The following is a 26507-nucleotide window of genomic DNA, read 5'->3' as shown; positions in this document are numbered from 1 at the left end:
ATTATATCCATTTTTTTCTCAGTCCATTTCATGTATTTAAGGGTACACTATTGATTAGAAAATCCTCTGGGAAATATTTCTGTCTTGTAATTACGACTGCAGGAGTAATTCTTGCTTATGTCTTTTCTGTGTATAGAAAGAAAAAGCAGAAAGAAAGCTCTCAAGGAACAAACAAATTATGGATAACTTCTAGAGTCACTATACTCTGTTAGATTAACAATCAACCCAAAAAAGACTAAGCGCTTGTGCCTGCCTTCACCAGAGCTTGAAAAAGGAAAAAAAAAAAAACAACAATCTGCACATGTTCCCGATCTTTACCGTGTCTAGAGTAGTGTAGAATCTTTCACTGAAGTCAATAATGTTTGTAATATACTTCACCACAATGCATTCATGAAGGGAGAAGTAATGATCACCACTACTCAAACTTTTTGAGACTCAGGACCCCTTTACAAACTTAAATATTGAGAACTTAAAGAACTTTGTGTTTGGTGGGGGAGAGGGGTATCTCTATCTATTAATATTTAGTATTAGAAATGGAAATCAAAATTTTTAAAATATGCATTTATTAACTTGTTAAAATAGCCCTAATAAACCCATTACATGGAGCCATAAATAGCATATTATCTTTTTAAAGCTATGTTTTCAAACAGATAGAAGGTAAAACATTGTTTACATTTTGCAAATCCTTTAACTTTCAGGCTTAATAGAAGATGCTGGATTCTTACATCTGCTTCTGCATTGAATTGTTGTATATCTCACATAACATTCTACATCATGCAGCCTGTTGAAAACTAAACCCTACATTAAAAATAATAATAATAAAAGAAAAAATGTGAATGACATCTTAGTAGTATTAGGAAAACAGTTTGGGCTTGGCCCAAAATCATACCATTGCACCTCAATAAAGTCTTTATATTATGTTCAACTAGAACAAGACTTGTTTATCCTTTCATTCTTGCTAGAAAGGTTTTTGGCAGTGAGTGTGTCAAGCTCTTTTTTAGGCCCTGTTAATCCAGGAAGTGGTTACCATCTGACCACTATGTATATTGGCCAGAGTGATATTATCTAAAACCAGTCCTTTTGAGTAAGTATACAATCTCCTTAACTTCCAAAGGTGTACTGAAAAACACTGAATGGAAATCTTCATTATTAACTTCACACACTAATTAGTAGGGCAAATGTTATAATGTAATAGAATATTTGTTTGCATTATAAATGGCATTGGTTGAAATCATACATAATTATATCTATGCACACACATGTGTATCACACATGCATATATGCCAAATTTAAGAAATGCTTTACTAGAAAATAAAGTTGATCTTTTAGCTGGCTCAAGGATTCTGGGAAAACAGAACTTAATATTTTATATCATAGAAAATTAAAATTTAGCACTATATTCCACAGCATGGGTTTGAGGAGAAATGAGAATAGTTATCAAATTCTGGTTATACACCATGTCACTATTTGCTTTTTTCAGTAGTGTTATAAGGAATAGAAATCTGCAAAAAAATAAATAAATAAATAAGTTACCATTTCTTTGAAATCTTGCTGTGTGCAAGTTACTCTGCTAAATATTTTACATTCTCTACCTAATTGAAATCTTACAACAGCTGCATGACGTAGTATAATTATTATCTTTTAATTCAATATGGGGAAATTATCACACTGTCTAACATTCTCACAGTGAAAGAGTAAGTGCTATAGCTATTATTTGCCTCTGATCTGTCTGAATGCGGAGAATCGAATTTATCATCCCTCTTTGTCATATTTTCTTATCCCTACACTTGTCAAAAAATATAATATATATAAATTTAGTAGTTAGTAAAAATCTATACAAATATATTATTTTCTTTTTACACATAAAGCTAATGAATATCCCAAATGAAAATGTGCCTTGTGTCTTCAGTTTCCAACATCTCCCTCATCAGGTCGTTTATATTCCTCTTTGCTGAGGATAATCTTAATAAATTTATATGTGCACAATATCAAAGCAGCAAATTGAAAGAGAAACACATCAGGTCATATGTTCAGATCATAAATTCTGCTGCAAAAATTCTAATTAAAACTTTTGAGGAAGAAAATAATGCCTTGCAAAAATGTAAATGGCAAAATATCTAGTCTTATCAATGAGGGGGACTCACAGACAGCATTAAAGGTAGTGGACAAGTTTTATTTCATAAGCTGAGTTACCAATATATAGGCATTTATTTTATAATTGCTATTTTAATTAATCTAGTTGTATTTAGTAATTTGTTGGCATTACTGTTTCATAAGCACTAAGAAGTTATAGTCTCACTGAAAAGAGTCAAAAAAACTAAATCTTGACTAATAATATCTGTATTTCTTCAGTAACTTGCAACCTGGAAAGTAGTTTATGCTTTGTAAAAATGTTCATGTGTAATTCATATTTTAAAAAGCAAGAAAAGGCCAGGCGCAGTGGCTCAGGCCTGTAATCCCAGCACTTTGGGAGGCCGAAGCGGGCAGATCACGAGGTCAGGAGATCGAGACCATCCTGGCTAACACAGTGAAACCCCGTATCTACCAAAAATACAAAAAATTGGTCGGGCGTGGTGGCAGGCGCCTGTAGTCCCAGCTACTCGGGAGGCTGAGGCAGGAGAATGGCACGAACCCAGGGGACAGAGCTTGCAGTGAGCCGAGATCGTGCCACTGCCCTCCAGCCTGGGCAACAGAGCGAGACTCCTTCTCAAAAAAAAAAAAAAAAAGAGCAAGAAAATAGGCTCTAGAACTTGAAAGAGTGATTTGAATGGATTAAGTGGTATTTAGTGGAAAATATAGCTCACAACTTCCACCAGTGCAACAAATCATAGTGGAATCTCACTGACTCTTTTCTGTGTAGAATAGTATACATAGTGGTAAGGGAAGGAAATATTTCAAGAAACATGACCAACAATCTGGACTTAAAGTAGTTGTCAGGCCCAAACACATTCAAATTCATAATCGTTGAACAGTATTTTGGCGAAGTTAAAGAAGGGTAGTCATATTCACTGAAAAATGTTAAGAGCTTAGTAATAAAAATCAAATATAGTATGTAACAGACACAAATGAAAATCAGACACCACATACGGCTTTGTTATGTTCATAAGTTTCAACAACAGTATTCAGAAACCAATAATGTTAAATTGATAGTTATTGATATGTTGATGTTTACATGGAGGCTTTGCTGATACAAATCAAAAAGCTTTTGCATAAATATGTGCTTTGTTTCGGCTTTCTCTTTTGTGCATGTAATGCTTATATTCCTTTAAACACAACTATGATTATAAATAATAGCTGACAACTACTAAATTTTATTTTATAAAAAACGTGACTTGAGTTTAGTTCTTGCCACTTCTGCTACTGTTCAGGAATATTCCATCTTTATATATTGCTCTCTGGAATTATAATGGATAATTAACTATTAAAGATTACATCTATTAAAATAGAAGTACTGAGAATTATTTATAAAATAATAAGATGTATCAAACAACCTGGAGTCATTTAAAGTAGATATGTATTATTATAAATAATTTCATGTGCTAAAAGAAAAATTGTATGCACACTATATATAAACATGAATGAAGTAATAGTTTAGTTTGTATGCATTTTTATCTAAATCTTAGGAATATATGGATACATAGTTATATGGGAAAAGTTGTTGACTTTTTATTCCCTAGAAACGTATAAGATGTAAGATTAAATATGACTTAAGTTCAATAAACACGTATTTTTTGCAAACCAACAAACTGTTTTTGTGATTCTCAATAGATGGAAAGCCCAGGCTAAACCTTGCAGGAGATCACAATTGAAAAAAATTAATAATGCTTAGAAAATTATTTTTGATTTAAATAAATCATCTTTCTCTTTACAGATGTTTTTAGAATGTAAACATTGTAAGCAACAATGGTTTGATTTTCCCATCAAGATTTTAATATTATTGCTATCTTTTAAAGAGAGAATGTTGTCACTGAATTATGTAAGATATATAATATAATATAATATAATATAATATAATATAATTATATTATATTGAATAAATTTGACTGTGTAAACCAATACAACAGGTCAAAAGAGCTATATAGGCGAGGACCAGAAAAGGAAAGATTGCAAGAGCTCAGGGCTGGCCACATTGGAACAGGGGAGAAGCAGAGGAAACAAAGAGAACAGGTGCTCATGAGTATGTGGAAGTTCCAAAGCTCAGGCTTTGGTTAACCTACACAGGTTTCAAACTAGCCTCCTGCACCCATTTACACATGGATTTAGAAAGTGGGGGAGATGAATTTCTGAGATACCACACATCCAGATCTGTGGTGTGAAAAAGAAAAGTATAATTTGAACATTAAATTAAGATTTTTCAAAGACCTTAATTTGTTTTAAAGTATAGAAATAGACCTCCCAAATTGCCAATATTAAAACTAATATGTAAGACCTCTATTTAGAATTATTTTGACAAAAATTAGTTTAAGAAAATTTATATTCTACAAAATCTAGGGCATTTGGTCTTTTTCTTCCTAAAAATCTTTATATAAACCAAACTCCTGCAAAGAAATTAAATTTTTCCTAGTGAACTCTAATAAAAGTAGGAAAATAAATTTGATTCTTCAGAAAGTACTTTTACTCCTTAATCAACATGTACATTAAGTGGGGAAGGTATCCAACATAATCTATGTATCAAGAGTTTATATCCCTATTTATAATTGTTTTAAACTATGAAACATTTATTTAATTATATTAAAGAAACCACTAAATTGCAGCTCAGGAAGAAAGAAGTGTAATGTCTGCATAATATCACAAAGTGGTGTGAGTATACAGTAAGGGTCCCATATGGTTTGCTTTATTAACATTACACAACTTCGAAAATTGGTCTCCTGCTAAAGATATGAGAGGCACTGAATTTTGGTTGTAAAGGTTTATGATAATTATATTGTGAACATTTAAATGTGTTTTTATTCCTAAGGTCTGGGAATTGGGAACATGTTCTATGTTTTTTATGAAGATGGAATCAAAGTGATACAACCCATAGAATGTGAATTTCAGAGGCACATTAAGCCTAGTGAAAAGCTCCTTGGATTTCAGGCAAGTATCTAAAAAGTTCCTTTGACGTTTCATGCAGAAATTTTGTTAAGTAGAATTACATTTTGGAAATATAACAAAACCTATACATATATGAGACTCGTGTTGGAAGAAAATTATGAAACCCATGATATTCGGTGTTATTCTTTTTAGGTTTTATATCTGAGGAGGAAAATAATATATTATGTATTCCTAAGAATTTGCTTGTAATTAAAATGAAGGTAAGAAAAGTGAAATACCAGGGATGAACACGACCTGCAATAGCTTTGCCTGCTCTCCAATTTAGAATACCTCCTGTATTTGTAGGTAATATTTAAGAAAAGAAAATAAAATATCCTGTAAATAATCTGGTGGGAAGCTGGTGTATATTAGGTGCTTTATAAATGTAAAACCGTTTTTATTCTTCATCTCATTCTTCATGAGGTCTCATTGGAATGGACAATTCAGATAAATGAGGGAAAATATCAAATTTTTTTCAAATCTTGATTTCAGCCTACCAGTAGGCAGTGTTGCTGTCATATACTAATACATGGAGACAATAATTTATACCTTAAATCTATGCCCTAGAATGAAAAGAAGGAAAAACATTATGAGAGGAGATAATATAGGTCAGTTTCCTCCTGGATATTATGTAGGACAAAGAAATATAATGTCCTTTTATTTAAAAATATTTCAGCCATAGGCTAAATTATTAAGTAGAATTCTTACCATTTTGGTTAAGTTATAACTTAATTATACATGCAAAAAATCTTAAATTGCACATGGAATTTTATTTTATTTTATTTTATTTTATTTTATTTTATTTTATTTTAAGACAAAGTCTTGCTCTGTCACCCAGACTGGAGTGCAATGGTGCAATCTCGGCTCACTGCAACCTCCGCCTCCTGGGTTCAAGCAATTCTCCTGCCTCAGCCTCCCAAGTAGCTGGGACTACAGGCATGTGCCTCCAAGCCCGGCTAATTTCTGTATTTTTCATAGAGACGTGGTTTCACCATATTGGCCAGGCTGATCTCGAACTCCTGACCTCGTGATCCACCCTCCTCGGCCTCCCAAAGTTCTGGGATTGGAGGCAAGAGCCACTTCACCCCGCCCTATATTCTTTTATAATCTTACATTATCATTATTAAGTGAGTCTTTGAATAAGTTGTGTTTATGTGCATATATGTGTGTAATACGTAAGCACATGAATAAAAACAAATTATTGCTGATAAAAGAAATAATTTAGGCCACACTCAAATTTTTACAAAAATATTCTGAATAAGAAATATGGACGAATATGCAGATATAGGTAGTGTGGTGTTCAATATAAATATTATTATTTAAATCAGAGCAAAATAATTTTGTAAGAGAGTTTCTCTCTGATTTCTACAGGACTAGCAGTTTTGCAGCTAATGACACACATTTCTTGGCTATATCACAGAATTTGAAACTTCAATTACTAATACTAATAAGATAGGCTGTGAAATCCATACTCTTCATCACAAAACTATCACTTCAGGAATTTGATTTGCAAATTTAGAGACAAAGAATATTCTTCCTGCACCACATGTGTGCTATTTCAGGGTATCAGTAAATGCTTCATTACTATGTGACTCAAGTCTTAAAGAGCATGCTTTCCCAGAACATTTCTTGACAGCTCTGGGTGAGTTAATTTAATCACTTGGAATCTCAAGTTAAAAAACAAGCGAAAATTTGATGTGACAGTTTTGCAACATGTCAGGGCAACAAGGATCTGAGCATTATTTACCTGCATTTCTCTCTCTTTAAAGCTTTATAATACTCAGATGTCCTCCTAAAACAACTAAAGAAAAACAATGTAGAATTGTGTATATTTATTTCTCTATGCATACACATATTATTTCTCTATGTATCCAATTAAATATGTATATTTATCTATGTATACATATATATGTATATGTATATATACATACATAGAGACAGAGATGTAGGACAAAGCAATGTGATGTATACAGCTCTATATGTATACATATATGTTTATGTATGCATACATAGAGAAATAAATATACATAATATATTAATAGAGAAAAATTATATATACAAACTGTGTATAATTTTCTGATAGGAAATTAAATATTAAAGAGGAAATAGAAACCAAATATCAGTGATGACAACTTTAACTTATTTTCTTCAAACAATGAACCCTTATCCACAAACATACACCAACAGTGACAAAGCAGAGATAACTAGTTACTAATAACTAATCTGCTATATCAGATTTTTAAATCACAGCCCCTGGAAATCTACAGTCATATTGCATGTGAGATAAATGTTATAGAATATGAAGTTATTCTAGAAACATATACTTCAACATAAAAATACATGCAAGGATAGAAAGTTTGCATTCCTATACTACATTAAAATGTTTATAAAGGTTTCTATACTCTTAGGGAAGAGTAATGAAAGGATTAAAAAGAAAAGCATGTTTGCATTTTTAAGAAAGGAGAAAACTATCAAATAGTATTTTGGTTTTGAAAATATTTATGACATTTTTACTGCATTGGATGTTGAAATTAAAATACAGCTCAAAATTTAAGGCGACCAACATTTTGTAAAGAACCAAGAATAATATTTAAAAAGGGAATTGTTATAACCAATTTCTGCTTATGATTTTTAAATACAGAACATATGGAGAAACACTCATGACATAAAAGAAAGATATTTCTTATGTAATTATTATATGCCATATATATGAAAAAAGGCTAGAGTAAATTAAACTCATTTTATATTACTCTGTCATTTTTCATTCCTTAATGTAAAAAAATAAGCTTAAATAATTGGAATATATATACACAAATACTGTCATGTACATACAAGTATACAGCAATAGAATGAGAAGTGCATTGATCATGTTATGCTTTGAGAATAAGTGTTGAACTAAATAATTTTTACATGAAGGTAATATTTTCTACATTTAAAAACAAAATAGATGGCAATTCAGGGGTGGAAGCTATTTGGTGCTACATTCTCTTAAGAATATATTTCTAATTACAAAGTAATTTCATGAGAAATTTGTTGAATATTATGCAATCAGAAAATATTTATCCAGAAAAACGGAATCAATAAGCTCTCCACTTCTATCTCTATCTGTCTGTACCTCTACTGCTACCACTACCTCTATCGCTACGTTTCCCTCTATTTCTTTCTTTTGATCTATCTCTATCTCTATCTCTATCTTTTTCTCTATCTATCTCCTATATAGAGAGTTTTATTTTAAGTAATTGGCTCACACAACTGCAAGTGGGATATGTCAAGTCCAAAATGGCTAGGGTTTGCCAGACAGCAGGAAATTCAGGTAAGAGTTGATGTTGCAGTCTTAAGTCCAAAATCTACTGGTGAGGCCATCAGTCTGGAAACTTACACAGGAGTTGAAGTCGTAGTCTTGAATCTTAAATTCATAGAGCAGGCTGGAAACTCAAGCAGGATTTCTATGTTGAAGTCTTAAGGTAGAATTCCTTCTTTTTGAAAAAACCTTAGTCTTTGCTCTTAATTCCTTTCAGCTGATTAGAGGAGGCCCATAAGCATTATGGAGGGTAATCTGTTTACTTAAAGTCAACTAATTATAAATGCTAATCACCTCACAAGCATCTTCACAGCAAAATCTAGATGAGTGTTTGACCAAACAACTGGGCACCATAGGCTAGCCATGCTGACATATAAATCAACCATCACATCTTCCTATCTCTTGTAGTCAAGGGTTAAGTTTGATTAGTGTTTGTATTCTCAACATGCTCGGTACAATGTCTTACATATGACAGGCCAAGAAACATTTGTTAAATGAATTTAACAAAAATTCCATTGCTTTGAGCCTTAGCTATTCATTGTTTTATGCATTCTCTAAGTTTAAAAATGTATACATCTGCTTCTCTCTCCACCTTAACATTTCTCCTTAATTTACAATTGCCATGAAACAATATTCTTCTCTGAATGTGTTTGTGAAAAATGTTTCATAGAGTACTTTATCATTGAATTGTTTCAGAGTAACTCTAACCTCATGGATCTATTAATTCAGGATCACACAGTGAAAAGTTCCTGTGTAAATGCACTGTATATGAGTTTTTAGTACAGAAAAAACGCTAATGTGTTTCATTTTAGAAGGCAGATTTCTTGAGTACCAGTGGTGGAAATGAGTCTTTTGGAATCATTTTTCCCCTGAAAAGGGATTAAATATGAATATAATATTTTTCAAATTCATGGTTGACATTAAGAGAGAGTAGCAGTGTACTTCCCAATATAACTTATTGATCAATAAAGTTTAGATAAGACCTGATATATTTAGAGTATAGAATCAAATCTCTCAGAAAATGGAATTTGCTTGCTGTAAATAAAAACTCAATTTTGGTGCAATGTCAGATTACATTAAGTTTCAGCTTTTGATAGTGAGTTGGTGAGGATATATACAACAAACTTTTAGCTATTTTTCATCTTTTATTCCATCTTGTTATGTAGCTTTACTAGATACGATTATTTCTATATTTATCCTAGTTGTACACGTGGTTTCATCTTGTGTGTGAACTTCAAGCAAATAGAATTCTATTTCAGACTTATGGATTCAGAAGTCAAACTGAAAAGGAGTTTGGAAAAATGTTTAAAATTACAGGCTCAAAAACAAGCTTTCCCAATATTACCAACTTTGTTACTCTTCTGGTTTTCTACTACTGTTCCATCCTTATCTATCACTCTTTTATTCTTTTTGATACTTTTGATACTTTTTCATTCAGTCACCTTCTTTGCTTGTTACAGATCTAGCTGCTGCTCTTCACATATGCCATAGTATTACTTATTATTTAATGGGTCCTAAAATAACTTTAAAGAAAACCATGTGTCTTATGCACATGTCTTATACTGTGGAACCTGAAAGATCTATTATTGATCTGTTGTTGTTGTTGTTGTTGTTGTTTTGTTTTCTTGAAACAGGATCTCACTCTTTCGCCCAGGTTGGAGTGCAGTGATGCATTCATAGCTCACTGCAGTCTCGAGTTCCTGGGCTCAAGTGATCCTTCTACCTTAGCCTTGTGGGTAGCTGAAATTACAAGTGCATGCCACTGAATCTGATTGATTTTTTTCAATTATTTGTAGAGACGGGGCCTCGCAAGGTTGCCCAGGCTTGTCTCTAATTCCTGGGCTCAAGAGATTCTCCTGACTTAACCTCTGAAGCTCTAGGATTATAGCCATGAGACACCTCAGCCAGCCAGCCTATTCCTGGTTTTAATGCTAACTTAAATGATACTGAACTGTATAACTGAACTCATTATACTTTATACAGGGAGTCTGTCTGATGTAAGTCTCCTCTAAAATGTCTGTTATCCAGGTTTGGCGTTTCCACAAACCAAAATTATTTTACCTTTATAAACTACTGTTACCAGTCTGTTAGAAAAGAATTCTTGCTTAGGAACAGGTTGTTTGTAATGTCCAGAATACTTACGTTTCAAGAAATTGAAACTGAGATTAGAAATTGGGAAACTCAATGGTCCACATTTCTTTCTCTGCTGTTGTTGCCCTTTATCTCAAACAAAGCAGCCTTCAGGGTGTTCATCAGTTCCCTTGTTCTGGTTCTAGTCCAGTTGTACTTCTGCAAACCTGGTCCTCAAAAATAGTCATTTGAAATACCAGCCTCTCTACCTGATGCAAACAATTCATTTCCCCGTGAAGCCAGTGAGTAACCTTTTGAATACAACACCACTGTCTTTCAGAAAGGGAATCAAAATGTTTCCCCACTTATTTTTTTTCTCAGGGTGTCTCTTTTCAAACATGGCTTAACTTACAGAGAGTTATACAGTGATAAAAATGTGAGCTTTAGTCCCTTTGTGGTTACAATGATATCCTGCAAAGAGCTTCCTGAAGAGAGGAATGTAAACTACTTCTAACTATTCCTTAGAAGATTATTCTGTAGATTTAAAAAGAAATGAATTTAAGAAATCGGTGCTTGACATCGTAGATGTAAAGAAGTCTTATAAAGCTTCCTTAGTTCTGCCTCCCGGGAGGCAGAGCTTGCAGTGAGCCGAGATGGCGCCACTGCACTCCAGCCTGGGCGACAGAGCGAGACTCCGTCTCAAAAAAAAAAAAAAAAAAAAAGCTTCCTTAGTAATCACACTGTTTTATAATTCTCGCTTTGTGTTTCTGTTAAGCTTTATATGTAAGCCTAAAATTGGGGGTAACAACAGTGAAAAGCTTATAAATGTAATGGAGTTTTACAGCATTATTAAGTGGGCCAAGCAGCATATGAAGTCCTTTCAAGAGATTATCGATAACAAGTAGCCAAGGTATTTGGATGAATGCGATCAGAATGTTGTGTGTCTCAGACAATCCATTGACAACATTTTTATATGACTAATAAGGACTCACTTATACACATGTAAAAGTGCATTCCGCACACTTTACAAATAAACGTGTTTAAGATTATTTAGATTTTTCAATAGAAATTTCTTAAAGGTAAAATCGAAGATTTTGATGGAAAAAAGATTGATACAAATATATTTAAACATCAAAACCTTTTACTTGAGATTTACAAAATCACACAAATCTATCATATTAGATGTGTCTTAAAGAATACTTAGTCTTTTCATCTAAGATTTATTTTAACACAGAAAAGTACCTATTTTTTCAAGATAATATATTTTCATGGCAAATATAAAACAAAAGATTTTATTATAAAATATAGATTATTCCTTCATGTCCCCCTATGTCTAGTTCCAGCTCATACAATTAATTGCTACATTTAATCACTAAAAAAGGGTAGTGATGATATTTCTTGAATTATCAATATTAAATATCTGTTGGTGTTCTTCTATGAGAGAATAATTTTGCTTATACAATTCTAATAACTTTTTCTTTCTAAATATATTGAAATATATATAATTATTTTGCATACTCATGGATTAGATTTACAATTTTAATGATTAAATCTTTATCTTTTATTTTTCTCAACATTTCTAAAACTTTTCATTTAACTGTAAGTTTCTGAACACTGGCTTCATTTCTCATTGTTTACTTTTGATATTTCAAGAACAGTTGTCACAATTTCAATTTAACAGTGAAGACATCCATTTCTTTAAAATTTTTTTTTTTTTCATATTTTAAAAAAGTCACAAATACCAGTTTAGAGGTGGTGAGGGAAGGAGAACATACTACAGGAAATTGTGTTTCAATTTTATTTTACTAAATGTTTGTATTGGTAAATATTAAAAATTAACTCTTCAGTATTTAAAAATATATTTACGTTTCTCCATGTACTATATAATTATTTTATATACCATGTTGTCTACATGGAAATTAAGAAAGAATTATATAATAAGAATTACAATGAAAATAGCTTAAACTTCAAAATTATCATTCATATTTTAAGTACTTAAGCTGCCAACTTATTGCCCATATAACTCGTTTTTTCTGTGTTAGTCACTTATTTTCAAAATGTTGTTGATCCAATTTTAGAGGACATATGATGGGTTGTTTGGCAAATTAATGGCAGAGTCAATATTTCATCTAGAACTTGCCAAACAACAACATAGTTGTACCATGAGCTATGCTATCTATTTTTTAATTTTAGAAAACAGCAGAATTAAAGCAGCTGCTATTTTCATGTAAATACATATTACATATATATGCATATATACATGTTAACAGAAAGTTATACTAGAAGTTAATAATAGATATACATAACATTTATGTTTCTGGCTATATTTTAAAATAAACATTTCATAGTACCTCTACAGTACTTTACAGATGAGATCTAAATTTGACCCATTTAATATTGACTTCCAAATTATCACTCATGCACTGAGGTTTGTTTACTTGTTTATCCATATTTGGAATTTGCTTTGTGTCAAGCATTGTGATAGGCAGGGGAGAGAAAATAATAACATAACAGATACATAAATTTTAAGCACACTCAAGTGTAATGGTTGCTCTTACAGACAGATGTACACTGAGGACAAAAAAAAAGGAAATAATACTCCTGAATTTCTCCTAATTTAAATATTTTTCAAAAGATCAGGAAACTAGGCTGTCTTAAAGATATAGAAGGGTAAAAGCGAGATGAAATTGGCATGTGACTGCATATTGTGTAATCCTATTATAAATCTCATTTGTACAGCTTTAAAGAAAATGTAACTTAAAACACATTTGAAGGGTGCAACTACTGGCAGCATAACTATATTGCCTGAAAACTCTACCAAAGTGTTTCTGCCGGAATGGGGAATGGGATCTATTTGTTGGTTCTCTCTCTCTCTTTTTTTTTCTTTTTATTTTGAGACAGAGTCTCGCTCTGTTGTCCAGGCTGGAGTGCAGTGGCATGTTCTCGACTCACTGCAACCTCTGCCTCCCGGGTTCAAGCCAGTCTCCTGCCTCAGCCTCCACAGTAGCTGTAATTACAGTGCATTGTAATTACAAGTGCATCCCACCATGCCCAGTTAATTTCTGTATTTTTAGTAGAGACGGAGTTTCACCATGTTGACCAGGCAGATCTTGAACTCCTGACCTCAGGTGATTTGCCCACCTCAGTTTCCCAAAGTGCTGGGATTACAGGCATGAGCCACCATGCCCAGCCTGTTGGCTCGCTCCTAAGTTTTACTGCTTCCATCCTGAAAAAGAACCGATCAGTTCTATCCCATCTCTATTTTAAAGTGAAAAATTAACTCCTTATGATAGGAGCAAAGGAGAATGAGATTACATGTTTAAAAATCTATATATCTAGTATCATTTACATTCAAAACTTAACTCTGTAATCTGTGATCTTTCACTAAACAGTAGCTAATATAATTTCACAATAGCCTTTTGAACTTACTTGAAAAATTAAAAGATAGAATTAAATAATAGCATACTGATTATATAATCTGTATATATTTCTAAGGATTGACCTTGAACTAAATCACCAGCTCAGGTTTTGTGAATTCTCAATATTGTTTTCAAGTTCTTACTCTGAAAAATTTTCCTAAAATGGATAATGTGGCCTGGAACCCTATTTAAATTTTCAGTAAAAAAAAGAGCTCAGATAAAATGTAATATTTTATAAAATATGATAATAAATATATAATTATAAATGTAATGGACAAAGATAACGTGGCTTTTATTTCTGTTTTCATATAAAATGAAGGTAGGTACAGAGCCAAAGTCTTTAAGTAACAGTTATTTCTAGAGATTTAAAAAGATGCTTTTTAAAAAACAAATCGTTTTTATGCTTTTCCTTTAATTGATAAAACATAGCAATAGTATACATGTATAACAATTCTTTGTCCAATATTATTTTACCACATAACTGTAAGAAATCAAATGCAAAGCTCTTTGTAGTCATTCTTATGTAGAACAAATTTATGTGTGAATTACAGTAATGCTTAAAAATTAAACACATATAATTATCTCTGTAAAACATTTATAGTTTTTAAAGATAAATTGATTGCATTTCAGAGTAATTTTTTCAGTCAATAGTAGTCTTGCAAACCTATTAACCCTTTGTTCCATATAAGGCACTTCTGTGCTAGACAGTATGGAAAGATGGAAGAACTAAACACCATCTGTATTGTGAGATAATGTGTCAGAGGAAAAAAAAAAGTTTAATTCCTAAGTGATATACTGTACTGAATCAAATGTGGATAATCCAGCAGTCGCAAAATCCACCTGATTTATCCTTCCATGTCAACATTTTTTAGTTAGTAGACAGAGTGAGATAATCACAAGGAAAGCCTAAATATGCATATCTAGAAAAGTAATTAATAAAACCTGTCTCACTCTTCAACTAAGGTTCCCAAAAATAGAAATTGTACAACATGTGTTATCAGAACTCATGTGTCATTACTAAAAGGAGAAAGAAACACCTAAGGGGGAGAAAGGAGAACTTGTATTATATCGGATGTTCCATCTTCAAACTGTACGATGCTTTTCCTTAAAAGTTTGTTTTCGATTTTTTTATGGATTTGTAATGACAAGGAATAATGAAATTTATTCCACAATAATATTAGAAATTCAGAGGATCGGAGTGAATTAAATCCAACTAGAATTCATATAAAATGTCTTTTAAAAACTAGAATTTTTATTTCAACAGAATTCACGTCTCTGTTTTCTACTTATATGAATAAACCAAATATAATGCAGATTTTGAAATAAAAAATACCCACTAAATGAAAAATCAGGCTGCGAAAATGAATTCTACAAGATAGGACACTGAAGTACAAAAAAAATTCTGCATTTTAATTCCTGTGGCCATGTTTTAAAAGCTGCATTAACAAAGTATCCCAAACTCCCTCTTTTCAAAGTTTAATAAAAAGGCTGAATATCTATTATCAGAAAAATTGTACAGAAAGATATGTACTTTTGGCATTTAAAACAAATATTTTATTGATTTTTCAATGATAAGAATTTATTAATCAACAGTTGGGGGTCAGTTAACTTCATGTGTTATGTGGTAATTATTTTCTTTAGTTTTAATTTTTTTCCCTCACTAACCAACCTACTAATTGTGCTGTGTGCCACAAGTTAAAGAAAGAATATCACTGCTCCTATACAACTCTAATATTCATCATATTGAGGAAAGTTTAAACACATCTAATTCTTTGATTCCAACTTATCCATACTGGGTTTAAATTAGTTTCATCCATAAACCCTCATTGTTCATACAGTTTGCAATTACTGATATCCATATAGTAGTTGTCCTATTTCTTTAATGCTTTAATATTGGCTTTCAATTCCAACACCTTTTTGTCAAGCTCTATTTTCTATTTTTTGGACCTAACTCTAGATCTTTTCTTGATATTTAATTTGCTTTCCCTACTATTCAAATGTATGCCTTTCCCAACAGACATTAAGTTGGGTGTCTCTCCTGTTCTCAGTGTCTAATGGCCCCTGGACCTTCCCCCTAGCTAGGATTTCAGCTCCTTTACAGTAACTATAAAAGCCAGAAAAGCAATCGTCTAGTCCTGCACTCAAGAAGCATCTAGAATTTGGTTTTTATATTTGGTAAGCGTTTGAAATTTAACACCCTACAGTTGTGTCTTTTTAAACCAGCTTTTCTTATCTAATTCAATATTTTTATAAACCACTATAACATTTTACATTTAAGCAGAGTTGAAATAATTCAAATAATTTTTTTGTGAAAAAAATTGAGAAACTTCTGATTTAATCCTCTCGATTTTCAGGTAAAGAAATGAGAAAGATCAAGTGATTTGCTCAGTCACGGAACTGCCAAACGCCAGATAGAGAGAATAAAATTCTCCTTGCCCTATATGCAATAATCATGCCACATTTAAAGTAGCTCTCTGAATCTCTTGAACATGCACAGCAAACTTCCTTCCAAAACATTTGGTAGAATTTTAAAAAAAGTTTGCATCAAAAACATGTAGACTGTTACAGTTTTTGTTAAATGTAGCACATCGATAATTTCCTAGATGAAAATAAGTGGTAACTTTTATTGATCACTTGATCTTTTCAAATATGATTTTATTTACTTCTCACAATAACTCCATGTGATAGGTAATATTATTATACCCAATTTACCAATGAGTTAACAAGCCTCAACAGGTCTACTTGCACAGATAGTATAAGTGCACCCTTGGACACTACATTGAGATCTCTTTGTCCTCAAAGCCTGTTTTTCTTAACCTCTCTAATATACTATCTATAAAGAGAAAACAATGCTCAGCTTTTGATAGCATAGTGTCATCAGCTTTGTTTTTATTGTATTGCTGAAAGACATAATGTATTAAAAGAAAGAATAAAAATTTCTGTAATGTAGCCTTTGGACCTTTGATATCCTAAAGCAAAATCATGCTACATAATGGTGTGTCAATGTAGCACAAATTAGGCAAATAGAGCCCCCAAGTTACCATGACTACCTATGCTCTGACTAATATGAGAAAGACTACTTATGATATTTATAAACGAAATTGGAAATTGAATGGGATAAATTTAATATATCTCATTTTAGAAAAAAAGTATTGCTTTGGTTATAAGCAGTAATCTCAATTAAAAATTATGAAAGTATTTTATCCTCAGTGCTTTAAAAAATGGTCAAATTAGGAGGCTATTCAATGCTAACAAATCGTTTAATGTATTTTTGTAAGATTTTTTCCAATATTGCAAAGCAATATTGAAAGGAACTTTTTATCTAGCGTATTCACGAATAGTTCAACCTTGATCATGTGTGTATAGAGATAAATATTTCTACGTGACTGTAAATATATCTTAGGAATCTAAACCTGAATATTCTAATTCAGTACAAAAGTAACTGTGTTGTATTTGCCTTGATTTATGACAAACTGAATAAATCCTCATTCAGAATAATTATTTATATTCCTTGCATTTGATAAACTGAACATTATTTCTCCAAGTATTTTATTATTCACTTTTAAAATTTCCAGCAATAGACTCAGATTGTGACAGCTTCAGTTAAAAATATATACTTAAAGAAATACTGAAAGAGAGAGAGCGCTAGAATAAAAAAGCATGAAATCAGTGCTTCTTAAACTCTGTGGGAGAAAAAAAAATCACTGATTTTTGCTCATTCTGTTTTTCTCTTGTAAAACCAGTAGGTAGTTTTCACTACATGAAATCCTCCAGGCAAATTTGACAATACCCAAACTGGTTTAAATACTGTTAAAGTAGATAGGTCTACTGATCACATACAGGGATATTATGGCAATGTCAAATTGCTATAAAAGGTTCTAAATGGTTATTTTCAATTTCTATGCAATCCTCAGCTTGGTAGCAAATTGTATGCCAACTGGCAGCAGTTTACAGACCACATTTTGATTAGTACTACTCTAGAATTCAGTTTCTCAATGATTCTGCATGACATTGCATAGTGTTTAACATCGTGATTGAGTAACATACACCACTTCTTGACTATTTTTTCTTTTTGGCTATTATAAGTGATATTTAAACACGTATTTACTAAGCAAATATTGTACCTTCAGCATTATGTTTGGGAAATGTAGAAATACAGGAATAGCAAAGGCTAACATTTTAATTGGAAATATATGATTCATTGCCAAATTATATGTCACAAAATAAAAATTCTGTGAAAATTCAGACAAGAAAAAAATCAGTGAAACACCTCAAAGTTAGGAATGAATTATGTAGGTGTTGGAAATCTGGCTGCCAAATATAGATTGAAAATAATTTGACAAAGTATTTTAGGGTGCTTTTCAATAGCTGTGGAAAATCTTTGCTTTTCATGAAATATTAAGTAGAGTGCTCTAGCTAATGGACAGGACATTTGTTGATGAACAATGGATATAAAAGTTATACATTTGTAATTAATTAATTAAAATTCACACCAAAATGTATTAATTATTTTTTTTACAAAAGAGGGGGCACTAGGAAAGAGTAATTAAAAGAAACTCTGTAGAAAACAGAAGATTGTGTTGACGGCTCTTTCTATTTCCTATGATGCAATCTTATACATTGTTTGTGGCAGGAAGGAGCAGAGAGAGTGGTTAATTTACACACATTGGCAACCCAGAGAACATCCCAATTCAATTTTCAGTTACAACAAGTGGGTAGGGACTCTCTGCCTGTATTAGGAACGTGATTGGTAGAGAAGCATAAAAGTAAAACAATGCAAAACTACTAAAATATGTTTATTTTTCATAACTACTAACTAGATCAGTGAGAGACCCAGGCCTGCGGTGTTTCCACAAGTTTTCAGACTTAAATGCCTTTATTTAATGACATATTAAGACACCAAACCCTCTCTCGCCTCCTTTGTCTCAACATCTGTTTTCTTTCAGTACTTGTCTAGCAGTGTCTACATAACAAACATGGGTGGATCTCCAAGGCTCCCTAATTTGGAACCCAAGTTGGATGTATACATGTTAGGCCACCTTATTTATCACATTTGTATTTCTGCGTTCTTCATAATACCAGCGACAGTTTGTTTTTATTCACATAAATTACAGAATGCATTGGTAATCCAAATTATGCAGAGAATCAGATATTTACTTTTTTTTTTTTTTTTTTTTTGAGATGGAGTCTTATTCTGTCGCCGAGGCTGGAGTGCGGTGCTGCGATCTCGGCTCACTGCAACCTCTGCCTCCTGGGTTCAAGCCATTCTCCTGCCTCAGCCTCCTGAGTGCCTGGGATTACAGGCGTGCACCACCATGCCCAGCTAATTTTTGTATTTCCATTTTTGGTAGAGATGGGGTTTCACCATGTTGGCTAGGCTGGTCTTGAACTCCTGAACTCAAGTGATCCGCCTGCCTTGGCCTCCCAAAGTGCTGTGATTACAGGCGTGAGCTGCTGCTGCCGGCCTCATTAGCATTTAATTAATGGCTCTTTCAGTGCTTTAGTTTCGTATCTTCCAAAGTCCATACTTTTTTTTTCTAAAAGACAAGATATTTGACATATAAACTATACGTATGTTCAATATGTTTGGAATATTTTTATTGTGAATTTTACTTTGTTATGTTACTATTCAATAGTCTCCTATTTTATAGAACTACTCAGTTTTCTAAAACTTTTGTAGTACAAATCACTTTCTTCGTGTTCACGTATGCAAGTATTTCATTCTTTCTTTGGTTTATTTATTTCATTAAGTTTTGGATCAACTTTAATGCCTCCTTTAAGATAGTATACTTTTTTGTTCTATATTATCTCTCTCTTTGAAACTGCCTGTTCAACAATTTTCCTAGAAGGTGACAGCGGAGAAAAGCCTGGTGAATGACAAAGCCATAGATTAGTGTCTGGTTGTTACCTGACCGTGATAGTAATTAGGCAATTAGAATGGATGAGTTTTCAGAGGAATTTAATGTAAAGGAATTACAGCAGAAAACTAAAGTCTGAGCCTTGGCTTTTCTGAAGCTATATCTAGGGAACTGAAGATAAAGGAGCTGCCACAGGCAGAAAGAATTTAAATAATAGGATAAAAATGATAACTAAGATCAGAATGTATACTAAAATGGGATCAGCAACTTTTTTTTTCTGCAAATGGCCAGATAGTAAGTAAATACCTTAGACTTTTCAGGACATATGTCTGTCACTATAACATGAAAGATGCCATAATATTTAAATGAATAGGTGTAGTTGAGTTACAATACACCGTCATTTCTGTAAATTTGAATCTCATATAATGTTTGCTTGTCATGAAATTGTACTCTTTTTTCTTATTTTTTTTCAACCATTAAAAGATAAAGAAAACATTCCTAGTTTCTGGATCATATCAAATTAGGCAGTGGGCCAAATTTGGCCTGGGGGACCATTATTTGCCAATCTCTGCCTTGCAAGAATGAAAGAACCTTTTATGACAAATCAAGTGTCTGAAACAGCTAAATGTGGGAGAAATTACAGGCAACTTGAAAGCGAGCATTCTCTCCTATTCATGTTTTTAATTTTCAAATAGCTTTGCACAATATTCTTCACATAGTAAGCTCTCAATAAATGCTTTCCAATGAGGAATAAAGGATAATAATTGGAAATTCTGAGGCCACTGGTGACTTTGAAAATATATCTTTTAAAAGGGATGATGTCATGAAAGCCAGTGTGAAGCATGGTTAGTTTAGAGCGAAAGGTTGGAAAATGGAAGTAATGTTCCAGAAAGCTTGCTCAAAAGTCTAAAGATAATTAGATGGATGATTGAAATGGAAATATTAATTCAATTGAAGCTGTTTTATGAAGTATTTCTTAAATTTATGGGGCAATGTGAATGTTTGAATACTTGAACAGTTAAAATTATAAGAGAAATTTAGGGCAGATCTTTCTGAAAGTAAGGAGTAATGGACACATCTTTTAAGATTAGATAGAAGGATGAGAGGAGGTAGTTCTGACAGCAACTTATTGAGGTGAAAGCAAGGGAAATAGACGCGTTTGTGAGAAATATTTGTCTTTAGGAATGATGCAGGATGACCTGAGAAGGAGAATAGGAAGAAGAATGAAGGAAAGATTGGAATTTAAAGATTTTAGGGCAAAGTATTTTTAATAGGTAATTAGTCTAATAAATAAAAATGGCAACATCCTAGTAGAAGACAAGTGTATATATGATTTTGTTTGATTTACTTTGGCTTAGCAAATCAGATATTGGTAACATTATTTAAATTGCTAATTAAAATTTATACCATCAGTAGTGATATAACTTGTGCTCCTTAACATTTTGGGAAAGTATAATACATATGTAGGAAATATGTGATTAAATATGGAAAAGATCCAAAAGAAATAAATTCTAATTATAAATTAGAATGGTCTTTTCCCGGACTCTCATCTCCGTTAGTTTAATATCTTATTAATTCTATTCACTCTAAATGTTAGTATACACTTCTGTAAAAGTGATTTAATAATACTGTTTGATATAATCCCTGGCAGCTTTCCTCATCAGTATGTATTATCTTAATCTTATTTTTCATCTCTGGATTCTGTGTCTCCTTTTTGTCCCATTAAATCTCTAATTCATGTTTAAAAACATTCCTCTACTATTTTTCTTCCATAGAAATAAATATTAATCTGAGAAAATAAAAGAGTGCTATTGTAAAGTGAGAAATAATATAATATAATCAGAAATAATAGCATAAAGCAAAGCAAAGAAAATCCAGGATGACTGTCAGTAAACTTTTAATGGCTTTGTATAAATGATTGTAAGTCTGGTCAAGGATGTCTTATAGGGACAGCATCCAAATAGAAAATAATTCCCAGCAGAGCAGTTTATTTTACTGTTGAATAGTTCTGTAGCAAACAAAGGGATGGAAATCTTTCGTGTTTCAGCAGTTGTTTGGCTGACAGTTATGTGTCAGGTCACTCACACTTTTCATTACTTTGGCAGGTTTTACACAATGGCGAAGAATTTGTAAACAATTTCCCTGTATTCAGAGCCTTTCACCAACCTTAGTTCCCACTTTTTTCCCACTTCTTCATGCCTCTCAAGTAACATATTTTATCTAGTGTTTGTTTCTCGCAAAATAGATTCTTGTCCTTGACATTCAGTATATTTCTGAAGAAAAGGTTGACTTAGAAAACAGTGTGTCAGTAGGAATTGGTGAATGAAAGTGTAATACTGCATTCTAAGCATGTAGTGAAGACAGACTTCTGCCTTTGGGCTACCTCCTTAAGAGTGCCAAGGACTTTACTCAGGTTGACCTCCCGAGTAGTCACCTGTAATGGCCATGGTACATAGAATTAATTTCATAATTCCAGGACTACCTGAAACACCATACGTGTGCTTTATTTTCAGTCTTTCCGCTTATGCCTTAGAAGCTTAGAACAATCTGTGCTGTTTAGAAGAGAACACTATTGTTTTATGTTTCTAAACCATGCAATACTGAACCAGATCTTAAAAATTAATGGACACTCCAGAGCCTTCCTGAATTAGATCTGACATTTGGAGAACATAAACAGCAGGCCACACACTGGATGTCTCATTGCAAAGTGCTTTGGTATTTACATTAATTTCCAAATTTTATGCAAAAAGGAAAACCACCTATAATGGTTATGCAGCCTGAGAAAGGTTACATTTTTAGTTGTTCAGTGTGGTTACTCAATGTCAAATGTGGTATATCTGCCATCAGTATTATCTTTAAAAATAAACGCTTAGTGATACTGATAATGAAAGTGTGGTTGATTTTTGTCTTATGATTATTAAATACATATGAATGGTATCTCTGCTGAAAAACTAATGGTTTTATATAAATTAGAAAAAATAATGTTCTTCTAAATTAGCTTAGAGATAACAACTGTAGTATACAAATAAATGAAATTAGACGTTAATTGTCAGACAAAAAATCAAATGAAATACTGGAATAATTGTTTATCATTACATTATTATTATGTAAATAACTCTTTTTTACTGCACTTTTTTTTTTTTTTTTTTTGAGATGGAGTCTTGCTCTTCACCCAGGCTGGAGTGCAGTGGCGCGATCTTGGCTCACTGCAAGATCTGCCTCCTGGGTTCACGCCATTCTCCTGCCTCGGCCTCCCAAGTTACTGAGACTACAGGCACCCACCACCACACCCAACTAATTTTTTTGTATTTTTAGTAGAGATGGGGTTTCACCGTGTTAGCCAGGATCGATATCCTGACCTCGTGATCCGCCCGCCTCAGCCTCCCAAAGTGCTGGGATTACAGGTGTGAGCCACCATGCCCTGCCTGCACATACATTTTATGTACATTTTAACCAGTCTCTCTTATTAGTGGTTTTTCTAACTGTAATAGAACAGTGAATAAAAGAAAACCTGAAAACATTTCATATGCTTTTACTTATGCTGTGACTCCCAGGATAAATCACAAGGGCTTGTGTATCTCCTCCACGATCATTTTTTGACAATATGAAGAAAAAGAGGAAATAGAGGGGCTTTTTTGGCCTCATTTATGGTCATCTAACACAAAGTATGCAATCTTCAACCAGAAGGCAGTTCTAGGGTAAGGAAGCAGAATAAGAAGCTTTGGGAATATTGAAAGATTTTATACAATTTGACCTTGATTGAAAAATAAAATAACTACTGTGAATAACTACCTTATTATTATTTATCTAAGCCTCTGATTTACTACAAATTAAAGAATGCTGCAATCTTTTCCAGAAGATTATATGACTCTTAACAAAACTATGAATTTGCCATGAGGACAGCCACCAATGTTGTGTAAAACTCGGAATATACTTTAGTGTGACATTAATTCTGTTAAAGAAACTTGAGACTGGGAAAATTTGGGGAAAGATGTTGGACTTCTTGAAGTTGCTGAGTTATAACCAAGTAGCAAAAAAAATGAAAGAACTGCATTTTACTAGAAAAATAAGTAACTAAGAACATAAAATTTATTTTAAAGAAATCTCATTTACATTGCTTTCTATATACATTTAATGAACTGAAATATGGTCTATTAATTAAACTTTATATATATATTTAACATTTGATGCTGAAAGTAGTAAAGTATGAAACATTAATTTTACCCATGATATTGTCAGGCATGTGTTATAATTTAAGATATAAATTTCGTTTTCTCTTTCCTAAATTACAGGATGAAGTCTGTCCCAAGGCTGAGGGAGATGAAGTTCAGAGGTGTGTGTGGGCATCAGCTGTTAATGTCAAAGACAAGTTCATTTATGTTGCACAGCCAACTTTGGACAGAGTCCTTATTGTTGATGTGCAGTCCCAAAAAGTTGTTCAGGTATGAATAATTACTACTTTTGAAAAAGTAAATCTTTAAAAAATATTTATAGCATTGTAGTAATCTTTACCAGGTATCTTGTCACTGATAATGTGTTTCCTTACCTGGATAACTAGAAAATTTATGTATTTTCTGCAAACTCTTCTCTCATTCTGTTCCTTAAGCCTAATGAATTCAGGAGATAATTTATTTTTTTTGTTTTCAAAAATTAGATCCATGAACACTTCGTAATATTAACCTGCCTAGCTCCACACAAATCTCCCTCCCAGCTGCTTATTCTGTCTAGAGCAAGGAAGGCACAGTCAGAGCAGGCAAAGGCCAATTAAGACATTCCTGCTTATCATTACAGAACCGGAATTGAGGCCTCCTTATTCTATTCTTAACAAAGACGAAGACAATTGTAGGCTTCATTAGATGATAGTAACCTAGTAGAATTTGCTTGGTAGTAGTACAATAAATAATATGTAAGTAGGTTAGAGAAAGAGAAAGCAATCTCTAATAAACATTGTCATGGTCATGCTTTCACAATTCTCTGAATTCATACTCAAGTTTGAGCCACTGACTGTTGCAGCCCATGCTGTACCTGAAATCAGTTGCACAACAACCAAGGTGAAGTGCAGGGTTGGTGTCCAGTCAGTCTGACTTTACAGTCTAGTCCCTTAATTATTTTTATCTTTTCCTTCTCAGCTCAGAGGAAATTAAGTTAACTAACTTTATGAGATATGTATAATCTGTCAAATGGGAATAATAAATATATGTATCTTACAAAGTTATTTTAAGAATTAGATGAATAATGCATGTAAAGCATTTATAGTAGACCCTGGCATGTGGAAGTGCTATATGCCTGTTTCCAATCAAAATTTCTAGGGAAACTGGACCCAAAACATTCTTTTCATTTACAGAGAATGTTTTCAGTCAATATTGGTTTGAAATTAACCCTCTAATTTTGATTTCTGTCTAGCACTACAAAAAGTGTTAACATGTTCAAAGTAGGACTACACATTCTAAAAGTCATTAACAACTTCACATGAATCCATTCATCCATCCATCCATCCAACCATCCATCCATCCATCCGTCCATCGATCCATCGATCCATTCACTCGCCCATGTAGCATTTCATCCATATATTCTGTATTTATTTAACAAATGCTTATTTTGTGTTTCTTATTTCACAAATACAAACATGAAAAATATTTCAATGAAGAGCTGGCACTTCCAGATTTATAAACTGACAGTGAATAACTGGCCTAATGGTTCAATTTCTAATATGAGAATGAGCAGTACAACCATGAGTAAAAGGATGAATAGTTATTCTAACAGAAAACCCTAAGGCCCTGAGGTTACACATTTATTATGAATATACAATCTAATGGTCTGGTATTTATTGTGAGAAAAAATTTTGCTGTATATTTCACTTCTTTTGTTTCTGGTTTTTGAGACTGTTGGATTTTGACTAGATTGGCTTTTTATTTCAACTTCAACATAGGCCAACACAAATTACAAGCATTCAGTTTGCAATTATCAAAACTCCTTGCTGGTGGATTAAAATTGGAAATATATTTTAGAAATAACCAGGCTGATTTTTAAATTGAGTTTTCAAACTAGAGAACTATACTCACTGAATATAAATTATCTAAGTGATGTTCAAAAGTGGAAAGAGCTAACATCACTTATTATTCATATAATTTCACCTTCAAATAATGGTGAAACATTTAAAATTAATAGAAAATATTAATAATAAAATGTTCAAGTGATATAGTAATAATTACATAAACTGTATTATTTTTCAAAATGCTTATTATTACTATGAAATACTAAGGGAACTTAAAAGACTTCACAAAATGCTAAAGCAGATAATAATATGATACAATCATGATTGTGGAGATTTTTCAACTTAGTATCTAAACACATTTTTATAGGTTGATAAATTGGGGCACAGTCCAAATGTGTTCTCCTTATGACCATGTTATTATAATAATAATTATTTATATTACTCCTTCTAGATACTACCTATTTGAAGGAAATTATTATGTAGATTTCTATTACCGCATGTAACTATTGGCTGATTTTGAGCATAAATGGATATATATGATATTCACGATCTGAATCTGGCTATTTGTGCTTTACATTATGATTGCAAGATCATTTTGTTTGTAGCTGTTGCTAGGGTAATTCTTTCTTTTATTGCTGTGGAGAAACTGATTACAGTTGATTCTCATTGTGGATTCTGTATTTGTAGTTACCTACTTGCTTAAATTTATTTATAACCATGGCATTTTATGGTCATTTGTGGGCATACCTAGATGTGAAAACTTTTTTATTACTAAATATACACATGCCTCT

General features: G+C 32.4%; 1 protein-coding gene across 4 annotated transcripts in view; it reads left to right on the top strand.

Annotated features, from left to right (window-relative positions):
- FSTL5 (follistatin like 5) overlaps positions 1–26507 on the top strand; it is a 783576-nt gene that overhangs the window by 663374 nt on the left and 93695 nt on the right. For all 4 annotated transcript variants that reach the window (XM_055276294.2, XM_055276292.2, XM_055276293.2 and 1 more), the window contains 2 exons: positions 4958–5076; positions 24014–24163. In XM_055276294.2, the coding sequence (XP_055132269.1) occupies positions 4958–5076; positions 24014–24163 (269 nt within the window). The remainder of the gene's footprint in view (positions 1–4957; positions 5077–24013; positions 24164–26507) is intronic.

Source organism: Symphalangus syndactylus, chromosome 4 (genome assembly GCF_028878055.3).
Source record: "Symphalangus syndactylus isolate Jambi chromosome 4, NHGRI_mSymSyn1-v2.1_pri, whole genome shotgun sequence".
NCBI classification, from domain to species: Eukaryota; Metazoa; Chordata; class Mammalia; order Primates; family Hylobatidae; genus Symphalangus; species Symphalangus syndactylus.
This window is presented reverse-complemented; position numbering and strand designations above follow the sequence as displayed.